Here is a 13396-nt window from a genome sequence, read left to right on the forward strand (position 1 = left end):
GACGGAGGAGAGGAGGACGGGGGTAACGTGACGTAGCGGATATCACTTCCTCCTCGTCCGTGACGCCTTTGCAGTCACTCAAGGAAGGACACCGAAGGACGCACAGGCCGTCCTTCAATGAGAAGGCCATTGATATGTTACATACGTGTTACACACATAGCCCGTGACATACTTTAAAGGGTTTATTCTGGGTAATTTTAGGCCACCTCGCTCAGCCATGGATGGGCCAAGTACGTAGGCTGGGTAACACAATGTGTAACTTATCAAAGGTAACTTCAGATGGTTTTATTCCGTTGAGGGAAGAACGGGTGGAGATCGAAACATGGTTGCAGGGGGGAAGAATGAGGCCATGTCTCCCTCCCCGGGACCCCAATCTACAAAAAAAGATGCTGAGAGCAGCCACGCGCAGTTAGTTGCGCATGCATCACTACTAGGCAAATACCACCGGGTTAACACATACACACACACCCAACCAACAGGGGTCATACAGAAGTGAAGGGAGGACTGGCTACGACCACAGTTTCCGGACGAGCGTAGGATCAGTGATAGCTAGAGCAGAGGAAACACGACGCACACGGCAAGAAACGATAATTAGGCGGCACTGTGGGCAGTGCGGCGGAGACAATCCCCGATGCATAACAAGAGGGCCGGGACGGTAAGGTGTAAAATGGTGTTGACGGCAGAGGGGTGAGAGTCAGGAGCAGAGAGACAACATGGTAAGGGGAGGCATGCGGACGAAACTAAGTAGGGAAAAGGAGGTGGAAGGAAAAGGGAAGAGGGGGGGGGGAAATAATGATGATGATGGTGGTGGTGGTGATGATGATGATGATGATGGTGGTGGTGGGGTGAAGGAAAGTGGATGAAAATGAGGTTCTGACATCTCATCACGACAGAGTGACTCGGGATGTCTGATTATACATCGGGGCGTGGGTCAAAAGCAAGGAGGAATGAAGAAGTAAAGGAAATTTGCATTCTAGTTAATCAATGAATAAAGAATAATAACAATACCAGTATTAAATGAAAATAATAAATAATAACAAAAAATAAGAATACGAAAAGGGCGGGCCATCAGTCAAAACAAATGCCAAAGTATGCTGCCAGGATGAAAACACCCAAACTAAGCCACAGACTTGGGTCCATCCCGCTCTCAACTCTGATGCACTGCCTTTGCGTCGAGCAGGAGCCTTCCTGTGGTTCTACACACGCGAATAAAATCGCCTGTCACTGGCCCGGAGAAAATTTAGACGAGCATTTGCTGAACTGAAGCTTCCAGTTCAGATAATTTAATAGACTAACTAGTTTTCTTTTTTCCATTTGGATTTCTGGTCTAAACTGCTGGTCTTGAAGTAATTTTGAACATTTCACACCCGGGATCCTCCCAAGAAAGAGCCCCTCTAGATTACCCCCCTCCGTGTCGGGTGGCCCTTTATCCTTCACTCTGATCTGCCAGGTCATTTCATTCATCTCTGAGTACCGAGGAGCCTCCCAACAGTGTAAAAAAAAAACCTAAATGAGGTGAATTGCACATCAATCGTATGCACTTAGAGATTTACATATACTAACGCTGCATCCAGAAGTCATGCTCCGAAATCATCTGTTACATGTGTGGCTCGACACGAGAAAAAATAATAGAAAATCACATAAATACCCCCACCTGATCGTAGGGAAAAGAAATTCCAAGAACAAATACAGTCCTTCTGAGCACTGAATACATCTCAGCTGTGTCACGACAGATGCCGAGGGTGACGCTGAAAGCACGAAAGCAGTGAGAAAGCCCTGCCTGCCTGCCTGCGTCTACCGTACGTGGACGCGTCCAAATCTCACGATCTCCTCTCCCCGCCTACACACAAACACGACCGACGCCAACGCCACTCCAACCCCTCACCATTCATAGACCATCCACCTACCTTCCTACCATCCTCTTCTACTCCATTGCCATTAACTCGTTCTCAGTAACTACCACAGAACTTGGAAGACCCCCCCCCCCACAATGAATTTCCTCTAACTCTCCCAATGTCCGGAGAAAACCTGCAATTTCCTTCCCCCGGGCGAGGAGCCCACAGTTACTGCCAGTACGGGCTGCTCCTCTGCCTTCCCTTCTTGCCCGCAGGGAAGCGTTCCCTTCCCTTGCTCCCGCAACGACGCGACGGATTGGGACAACCCAACCCACGCTCCCCTTGAGACCCGAGGGCAAGTCCTCGAACAGCTGATAACAAATCACAGACCATACGACGTGTAAGGAAACTTGTCACAACACTCGCACAGCTATACTTGACGCCAACCACACAGCATGGTAAATAAATGCACGCGCCAATCCGCCAGCTATTCATCATCATTTGTACCTTTAGCCAAGGTATAGCGTCGCTTCGGTAGCCAAGATGTCCAGAGCCATGAAAATAATAATCCTCAACCAAGAAACGTGATTGTGGAGCAATGGAAAGCAATGTAATTATACAATGCACAACCCCCAATACTGTGACAGCTTTGGCAAGCATATTCACTTGGTCTTTGGATCACGTGTTGGACTCGTGATCGACAGCTATTTCCCTCCTGGAAGAGAGCTCAGAGCTCGTAGGTCCGATCTATGGGTAATGCTATGACCTTGCACACACACACACACCCAACTCCCCGCCCACGAGAGTTGGAGTAACACCCCTCAGCGCTGCGATACTTCGAACCCGGACCTCCGTAGTGGCAGGCCAGAGCTCTAACCACAGCGCCATGAGAGGTGTTTGCACTCGAATGCCAGAATGAACCCATCACACATTTGAATACAAACAGGCACCGTTGTGTGAAGTACTCTGGATTTAGAAATAGTTGTCAGACGGCACAATTCAATTCAAGGCCAAACCTAACCGAGTGATGCATATTACTAATGAAATACAATCAGGCAAAGTATGCGTGCACGTTCAAATCCATGCGAACTGTCAACTTCCTTTTCCATCGCTCTCCCCCAGGACACTGGTATCCTGAATTGTTCTCTGGCCAGGTGTTCGTTGCAAACGTCACCACCCCCACCCCCTACTCCCGCCTTGCTCATTACGCAAACACACTCACCCCACCCCACCCCAGCTAGGGGGACCCACAACCTATCCTCCCACAGAGGACATGTGTCACGTGTGTCGACATACGCACATTGAGGGAGTAATAAATACGACATTCACTTCTCAAAACTACACCAGCTAATAGATCACACATAATGTGCTGCTTTAAGTATAATTACAATGTGAATGAATGCACTATAGTCTAACACTTCCTTGTAGCGTAAATATACGGAGCAAACACAAGCTCTAAAATCAGTCTGAAAAGCATGTGCCATGACTGTATTTACAAGTAAAGACAACAGTTTTCGAATATCCAAGTGCACCGAGGTGATACAACTCAACGGTCAAGGGGGTACGGTGGGCAAACGTATCCCCTGCCAAGTTAAAAACTGACTACACACTACTTTTGCTACATATGACCATATTCTGTTGAGCAATCATGCCCAATGCGCACCTTGCATGGCGCACCATGCTACACTGATGGGTCCGAAAACACCCGTACCTCACAGCGCCGAGGCCTATCGATTGCATCTAGATAACAATGCCATAGATGCCATCCCCGCATCGATCACAAACCCATTGCCCTAAGTATCTCATATGTATAGATGCACTCGTGTTACCTAACCTCCTCGAGATCACATTACTGATTCAATCGCCAAACGTCTACTACCACTATTTTGTGTACGTGTGTGTGGGGGGGGGGGAAGGGGAGGGGGCACGTTTGTGACACTGCCCACTACGGGGTCCACAAATTTCAGACTAAGGAATACTGCTTCAACTCCTACATGGCGACCCAAGACTATCCTGCGTGGGGCGGTTGCCTCAGCAGAACAAAATTAACTGACAGTGGCTTAGTCGAACGAGCAAATTCGTTTAATGACAACGAAATGGTAAAGCATAACGAGGGTTCCTTCATCTTTCTGTAAAGGCTTGATGGCTAATAGAATAAATGACGTATGTGCCTGTGTGCATGATTCACCATGGTCTTTGATCACATGTTGGACTCATGATCGACAGCTATTTCCCTCCCGGAAGAGAGCCCAGAGCTCATACATGACCGATGTATGGGTAATGCTGTGACCTTATACGCGCACACACCCAACTCCCCGCCCATGAGAGTTGGAGTAACGCAGCGATACTGAAATTATATCTGCACTGGGATGGATTCAAACCTGCACCGCAGTAGTGGCGGCCAGAAACTCTAACCACTGTGCCATCGAGTCGTGTGTGTGCGCGTGATGGAGGAGACTGGGAAGGAAGGGAGCAGAGGCTCTGAGAGAGAGAGAGAGAGAGAGAGAGAGAGAGAGAGAGAGATCACAAAGCAAAAAATCACTATCCCCACACTACTCATAATAAAAGAGCATTGGCATGTGCATGTGACAACAATGGAAACCCTATAAAACATCTACTTACATCTGGTGGAGAGCATTGGCCATGACCACGCCACTGGTCAGAGAGTCCACCTTCACGGTTGTGTCTGAAAAAGTCTCCAGCTGAAAAGGAACAGAAAATAAAAATGTAGGGCAGATTGTATGACTGTTGTATATATAACACATGACCACACAAACACTAGTTGTTGTTCTGTAATTCAATGGGGTTAAACAAATATATATATATATTATAATAAAGTAGTAGCCTCTGTCTGTCTGATTGTTTGTGTGTTTGTATGTACACGAAATCCTCCTAGAGTTTTAGAGATAGACCCCCATAACCATATATATTCTGATACCTTATTTCTCCAGGTACTTGGATAACTATATTCCATTTCGAAAAAAAAAAAAAAAAAAAAAAAAAAAAAAAAAAAAAAAAATAATAATAATAACAAATAAATACGTAAATTTCAGTTAGGGTTAAGGGTTAAAGTTAGGAGGTTTATGTAGTTTTCCCTGAAGTCGCATAGTATTTTTTGTGACTTAAGAATTAATATGATTAAACAAACCATTGTATGTATCCATAAATATTATTTACATTTGTGAAATTAATGTTGCCATAAACCATGATAGATTTTGTAAGAAGAAAGCATGTCTATGGAAAATGATTGTATAATTTTACCAAATGTTGAAATATTGGTTTTCATTTAATTTTATTGTGGGCGGAAATAGTTCATTCACAAACTCCTACGTTTTTGCAGATAAATCCCTATAACTATGTATATTCTGAAGATAAATAAACTAGATACATTTCTGCCATAAACCATGATAGCTTTTGTATGAAGAAAGCATGTTTATGGAAAATGATTGTATAATTTTACCAAATGTTGAAATATTGGTTATTTTCATCTAATTTTTGTGTGGGCGGAAATAGTTCATTCACAAACTCCTACGTTTTTGCAGATAAATCCCTATAACTATGTATATTCTGAAGATAAATAAACTAGATACATTTCTTCACCTTTCAGCTGTAGACATTTATTGTCAATCCACACACACACATGCACACAAAAGAATGTGTACACATGGTATTTGTGTTTGCATGTATTTTCTGACTAGGGTTTCCCAACTTTGGGAGGGGGAGCATTTAAAGCTATATTTAATTAGAAAAAATATTTTGGTTAGGGTTATGGGTTAACGTTAGGTGGTTTATGGTTAGGGAACACGCCACTACTGTAGTCCCTCCTCAAGTTATCATTTTTGTAGCATAAGAATCAATATAATTAAACAAACCATTGTATGTGTTCATAAATATTATTCATATTTGTGAAATCAATGTTGCCACAAACCATGATAGCTTTTCTAAGAAAAAATTATGCAAATGTAAAATGATTGTATAATTTTACCAAATGTTGAAATATTGCTTATTTTCATTTAATTTTAGTGCGGCGGAAATTTCAAGTGGGTCTGCCCCACACCTATCAAAACTAATTTCCTCCCATTTCATCCTTTCCTGGCACTTGCCCTCCAAATCCCCCATCCTCCCTCTTATCTATCCTGCCCTTTACTACTACTACTATTCACAAACTCTTCCTAGGTTTTTCCAAATAAACCCCTATAACCATATATATTCTGAAGATAAATAAAGTAGATACATTTCTTCACCTTTTAGCTGTAGGCATTTATTGTCAATCCACACACACACACTCACACACGCAAAAGAATGTGCACACTATTTGTGTTTGTGTATGCATGTTTTTTTCAAACTAGGGTTTCCCAACCTTCGGGTAGGGGGGGTGCACATCTGGGAGGGGAAGTGTTTAAAGCTATATTTAATTTAAAAAATATTTTGGTTAGGATTAAGGGTTAAAGTTAGGTATGGTATGGTTAGGTTAGAGATTATTCATGAACTCACAGCAATGCTCAGGTAATTGGCTAGTATATATATATATATATATATATATATATATATATATACGAAAAAGCTGGAGTCCAGGAACCTTGCTGGAAAAAGTAAAAAACACCGGACTCAGAAACAGGTAATTTAATCCCTGTTTCTGAGTCCAGTGTTTTTTACTTCCTTCCAGCACATATATGTCTGTGTATACACACACAAACACAAATAGATGGATAAACATCTGGAAGAAAACAATATATTGAATCCAAAAATATTTGGTGTTAAACAAGGATGATCATGTGCAACAAACTTGATTTGTTTTTATTCAAGGTTAATAGATATAATGCAAGAAAGGGATGGATGGGCAGATTGTGCTTTCCTGGATGTGCAAAAGGCATTTGATAAAGTACCACACAAAAAACTCTTGAGAAAACTCAGAACAACAGCTGTACAATGAAAATTATTTAAATGGATGAAAGATTTCTTGCATGGGAGAAAAATGAGGGTGGTACTTTGAGATAAAAACTCGACCTGGGAAGAAATGATAAGTGGAGTCCCACAAGGTTCAGTATTAGCTCCGATAATGTTTGATATATATATATATATATATATACACACATATATAAATGATATGGATGAAGGTGTTGAATGTTATATGAACTTTTTGCATATGATACAAAACCACTAAAGAAAGTACAGAAAAAGACTGAATCACTACAGAGAGACCTGGACAAAGTTTGGGAATGGAGCCAAAAGTGGGAAGTGAACATCAACATCAAGAAATGTTGTATAATAGTGTTTGGAAAAAAGTAAAAAAAGAATATCAGGACAATATAAAATTGGTACAAAGGAAGTAAAGAAAGCTCTGAAAAAGACCTGGGAGTAATTATCAAAGACATGACACCAGACAAACATATAAACAAAACAGTTGGAGAAACCTACAATTTACTAAGATTAATAACGGTGGCTTTCAATTAATTGGATGAAATAATGAAGAAAGAAAGAAGAAAAAAAAAAATATATATATATATATATATATATATATATATTAGTCACACTGATAAGACAGATTGGAGTATGCTGCAACACTATGGACACCCAGTATAAAAAAGAACATAAGAAATTAGAAAGAATCCAAAGAGCAACGACAAAGATGGCCCCAACCCTTTCAAAGTTGACATACGAACAAAGATTGGCTAAACTGGAATTACCAACCCTGGAACAAAGAAGAGACAGAGATCTACTGGCAACTTACAGAATCATGAAAGGCATGGAAGTCCTCAACAGAGAAGACTTATTAAAGTGGGAGAAAAGAAAAACAAGAGGACACAAAAAGACACTCAAAAGGATAGTTACAGATTTGGAGAAAAAAAAAAAAAAAAAAAAAAAAATAATAATAATAATTAGAATAAAATAAATAAGTAATAATAATAATAAAATAATAATAATAGTTTTCCACACACAGAGGTAGATGTCTGGAGCAAACAAGACAAAACAATAGTGTGTGTAAACACCATACAAGAATCTAAGAACAAACTAGATGCTGAGAGATAAAAAGACAGGTCACTACAAGCACAGCTCCCCTTCCCATATAATACAACTAGGTAAATAAATACGCACACACCAAGGGTTTTTTACCCTTACTAGGGAGGAAGGTAGTCAGTCAAAATGCACGATTCCACTCCCATTCACCACCTTGGCTCCTCCTGGATGAGGTCATCCCTGCATCTTGCCCATTGCCCTGGGTCAGAAGCAATGCAGCAAGATACAGCACATCCACAGCAAGGCCCCTCTTGTAGAAACATAAGACAGGGAGAAATCCCTTTGGTATGCAATAAAACATCATTCACACATAACCACTCCCTAAGCCCCACCCACTCCCTTCTATGCATCACAGCATCATCCATATACAACCATTCTCCACTCACCCCTATCTTCTACCTTCTCCCTTCCTTGCTCAACAGACATCCCTCTCTTGCTCAATGCCCCTTTTACCCTATCCATTCACCTCATCCTCAGTTGCCCCTTCATGTTCACTATGTCCATCTCTGCCTTCCACTCTTCTTTTACTAATCTTTCATCACACGTTTTTCCATGCACCCAAATCATCCCAGTACTCTTTCTTCAAGCCTATCTTCCAACACTTTTTACACCTCCACTCTCCTCCAAGGGAGAGTGGTGTAAAAGTATCTATATTCCAGAAATCAGAAAAAAGTAAGTTATATAGGCACCAAAGGCTTCATGAATAAATTGTGCTGATGGTTATTGAAATCCAAAACCACTTAATCTAAACATCTATTCATTTCATCCTCAGTCTTCCTCTCAAGCTCACTCCATCCACTTCTGCTTTCCACATTCTTTGCTTGTTTCCTTGTTCATTCTTTACACATGGCCTAACCACCACATCATTCATTATACTACCCAGCTTTCCCTGAGGAGCAATGATGAATACCTACTAGGGGTGGTTCTGCAAAATAGACAGTGATACTGCCTAATTTCAAAGTCTGTCCACCCCCTCACTTACTAAAGCGGATGCAGCCCTGAGGGACTAACACCCAGTCTCTTAACTGGGCCCAATATTTTCCTCTATCAACTTCAAAGGATCATATCTTCCCATTACTTTTTGCTGGTGACAGAAACCGTCCCACATCAATACAACACATCTGACAGTCAGTCCAAAGTCCCTTACTTGAGGACCATTGCCAGCTGCAGTGGGGCAGCAAGTTTTCAATTCAGTGAAATTGCAGGTAACAATTATGATTATCTATCAGCTATTTCCACTTTTATCCTCTGCCATACCTCCAAATCTTTTACTATATCCATTCTTGTAACACTTATAGCATTTCTCAAACACATAATCCCAAAAACATTCAATTTCATCCTTCATGATTCCCTTATATTAATCTCTTCCATGCTTTTAACACCAGTCACTTTTTCAAACAACTAATCTAATCCACAAAAAAAAATATATATATGTATATATTCTTTCCAGCTCCCCTTATATATCAGTTTCATGCAGGAACATGGATAAAATTACTCCACACAACCTTCTCTTTGCATTCATCCCTACATACAGGGGCATGGTGGGCAGTGACAAGTGACAGTCCTGTGGGACAGGACATGAAAAGGGAATCATATCCTTATTGCATCTTGTCTTCAAAATTCTTTGACACCCATCTGGAGGTGTCACCCTAAGGAGTTGACACTATCTCCAGACTGAGCCCAAGATTACTTACCAGCATCTTTGATTATGTTTTCTCCAAACTTTCACACAAAAAGCAAGTGCTCCTTTCCCCACTACCATAAGTTGGTAACAATAATTTCCTACACTAATACAATATAGACAAGAGCACAAATTTTCTTCATAGAGATCTACAAGAAGAACCAATTATTACCACCTATTCCTAACCCTCACATATGCCCTGCTTGTAATATTCAACAAACTTCATCCTATTCCATTTTTGTAACACACTCCACAAAGCTTCTAAGTCAATCTTATCATACACCTTCACCAGATCTTCGAAATACCCTAACAAATTCTTGCTGCTGACATGTCCTGAAATGAGAGGTCACACAATCACATTCCTTTTTCCATCATGCTTAGGTATTGCTAATAATACTTAGATGAATGACTACCTGAAAACACCAGATGACAACAGCATATCTATATCATTACGAACTAGTGCAGTGTGGTCATCACTGTCTTACATTTCTCTCTTTTTCATTACAAAGCCCCATCCAATCCATGAAAAAAATCTCTCCTCCATTTTCTAGTATGTAAGTCTTGCTGTATTTTGACACACACATAGTCATCACTATATGCACATACTGGGCATATTGATTGAAATAACTCAATACTCTTGCATTTCTTCAATAAATCACTTATTTCACTGAACAACTCTGCTAGTTTCAAGCTTGGTATAGAAGACAAAATAGACAAAGTTGCTGTTCTGTTACTATACTTGTACTAGAGTATACTGAAATCCTTGGATCACATTTCCTTTGAGTGCCCTAAGTCTCCAGATGTCCTGGCTACCAAACCGGGGTAAATTTTAGCAACTTGATGATGAATCTGATCCAGTTTGACAACTCCCTTGAGATACACAAGACCCATGTATGAATTATATATAAGATCTAACAAAGTATATATATTGGAGAAAATCATACATGTGGAAGTTTAAGACAAGAGCTCCACGATGTATACATGATCTATGTGGATTGACCTATCCTTGTAGTCTGGCAGCCTCTCCACTAAATAATTTTGCACATCATAAACTGGTGTATCACATATACAAAGTGCCAGTACAGGAGTCACTGCTCTTTATGTTTATGTGGGAGGGAAAACTGTCCTAAAAACATAAATATAGAACATGTGAGACAACACATTTCCTCTAACAGGGAGAACAAGGACCTTCTCTTTTTCTCTTACCTGGTGGGCTTCCCATCCACACACAACTTATGATGTAGGCAAGAAAGCCGCACTCTGCTGATACGCCAGCCCATAATTCTACACATGACATTTATATATTAATTGCTACTGGCTGCATAGTGTATCATAAGCAGCAACATTGTATGGAAATGTGTCAAGGTGTCAATTGGTACTGCCTTATGCAGTATAATCAAATAATATATCACCGAGATAAGCTGCGAGACCTCGTTTGAACACATCAATATCACTGCAGTTAACAAGTTTTGCTGGCAATTCATTCCACAAATTCACACATCTAATACTAAAATACCTTCTCCGTACTTCTACTTGTGTTCTGGTGTGACCAATTTTGAAATCATGGCCCCTTGTGCTACTCAACAAGGGTCGAGGAAACAAGTCATCACGAGAAATTGCTAGTTTCCCATGAAAAATATGCCAACATTTAATTATATCATGCCTAAGTAATCTCCCTTTAATTGAGTATAAGTTAAGAGTCCTTAGTCGCTGCGAGTAATCCAAACCCTCTAATCCATGTATCTCCCTTTTCCATCTCCTTTGTACATAACCCAAGTTCCAGACTGAGGATGCATCAGTCTCAAGTTTCTTCCTATGTGGACAGGTTGGAAATCCCAACTTCCTCAGGGAAGACACCAAGTATATCATATGCATATACAAGTTTCATTAAGTAACAATTCAATATAAACATGTAATGTAACACAAAATAAGAGCAAGGAGCAATTTGTGAATACCCAATGCAATGGGCCCCACACTTACTTCATGCTTAAATAAAGATAACAAAAGCCTAACTGGACACCACAATTTCTTTACACCTGAACTATTACCAACACCGGATGAACTAAATGAGGAATTAAAATGGTATTTTTTTTTAAATAAAAAATAATTACTCTCATGCAAAGGGACATCCTAAACTCATGTTTGCTAACAATTTCCAAAGGCAATCTCGAAGATCAACGAATCTGTATAGGGAGCGACTCCCACAGATAGGGGTTGATATGGGAGGAGGAGATACTCCTCCTAACAATCATGAGGCTGATAGTGGGTATGTTCTTCTGGCTTGTCAGGTTGGTAGAGAGCAAACACCAACGCGCCTGGATAACCACGTCTGTTACATCAATTCATTTCATAGAGTTTATTTGATAATCAAACACATAAAATGCTGATTTACATTTCACTTGCTGTCGGTCATCGCCATAGATGATAGAACTAAATCCATTTTTGTCCTTGTAAATGTCAAGGTGTCAATTTCACCAACCACTCAGTTCGTATGTAATATATTAAATAATTGTTACTATTGCTGATCAAACAAGGAACGCAGCTTACTACACATCTTAAATCAGTCGCACAGTACCGACGATAAAGGTTTATTTAAAATATTTCCTGTTGCCTTTTCCGTGGAAACAAACCAAACAACATACCTTCGCTACACTCACTCTTGCAGGTACGATACAACTAGATTATTTTTCTTATCTCGAAACTAACACAAAGTGAAGAGAGGAGATAAATTCTCCTTATACTAACCCATTTCATAAGACTGTCACAGAGCTGTGATTTCTCCATGTCTATGATTAAAACAGAACTTTGCTAACACTTCACTGTCATTCTACCTCCGTCCTTCTCCTCACTGTTTACAATCTGTACTGGCCTGACTGAAGAATACCTTGAGCGTTCCGACAATGGCGAACGAAAGATTGGTAGGGATATTCCCTAGATGACAAAAATCCCTAAAAACTGTTTATTTCCATTTATACTTTACTATTGTTTAAGAACAGCTTTACATTTTACAATATACACACAATTAGGAAACAATAGATAAGTTAATATTTAGATTATATTATTCTCTTTTCAACAATAATGTCTACATAACGTAAATGCGGTTATTTACCAATATCTAACTATTTGGAATAGAAAATAAATTCTAATGAATTAATTCTAGATATAGAAACATTATGTTACAAACAAAGTATACTATTAATAGAAATAGGATGTGTGTAAAATCCCTACAGCTTTCTTTAGGGGAAACAACTTGTATTCTGTACCAAGAGGTACACTGTCAAAAAAATAGTCGATAAAGAAAAATATAATTTAATCTTTGTAAATGGAAGGGGGGAAAAAGCCTTGGTATATGTATGTATGTATGTATGTATGTGATTATTACTTGAATTTAGTAAGATATGTACATGAAAAACAACCACTATATATCACATTCTCATTTTCGAGCCTTTTAGAATTTGTCTAACTTTTTTATTATTTTTGACCATTCGAGTTTTTATTCATGATATAAAATTTAAGTAGGAATATATAAAATATTGTGAAAATAATATGCCAATAATACAAGTAATATGAAGTATTAATTGTGTAAAGATACATTGTACTGACAATCTAATAATAGTATTCTGTATATTAATAAGACAATTTTTACTTCAAAGTGGTAACATATATATTCTTTATGATATGATATTGTCGACAACATCTCAAAGAGTTGAAAGACGTGTCAACTCGTATTCGTAAATACAAGAGCTGCAACCGATAACTTAAATATTTATATATAAATCAATTTACTGTTGGTTGTTTGCATGTAAGCCATTGTTATCCATGATATTATATTTGATATTAAAATATTCATAATTTGTCTCGT

General features: G+C 39.5%; 1 protein-coding gene across 3 annotated transcripts in view; it reads right to left on the reverse strand.

Annotated features, from left to right (window-relative positions):
* The window catches only part of hook (hook microtubule tethering protein), a 439379-nt gene extending 426959 nt beyond the window's left edge, over positions 1-12420 (reverse strand). For all 3 annotated transcript variants that reach the window (XR_012966008.1, XM_076179534.1, XM_076179535.1), the window contains exons 1-2: positions 12280-12420; positions 4458-4537 (exon numbers count right to left, since the gene is read on the reverse strand). Coding sequence is in view for 2 of the 3 variants with exons in the window: in XM_076179534.1 (XP_076035649.1) it covers positions 4458-4537; positions 12280-12318 (119 nt within the window). In the remaining variant the exon portion in view is untranslated. The remainder of the gene's footprint in view (positions 1-4457; positions 4538-12279) is intronic.
* Between the last annotated feature and the right edge of the window lie 976 nt (positions 12421-13396).

Source organism: Oratosquilla oratoria, chromosome 43, assembly GCF_046742065.1.
Source record: "Oratosquilla oratoria isolate Oo_2021 chromosome 43, ASM4674206v1, whole genome shotgun sequence".
NCBI classification, from domain to species: domain Eukaryota; kingdom Metazoa; phylum Arthropoda; class Malacostraca; order Stomatopoda; family Squillidae; genus Oratosquilla; species Oratosquilla oratoria.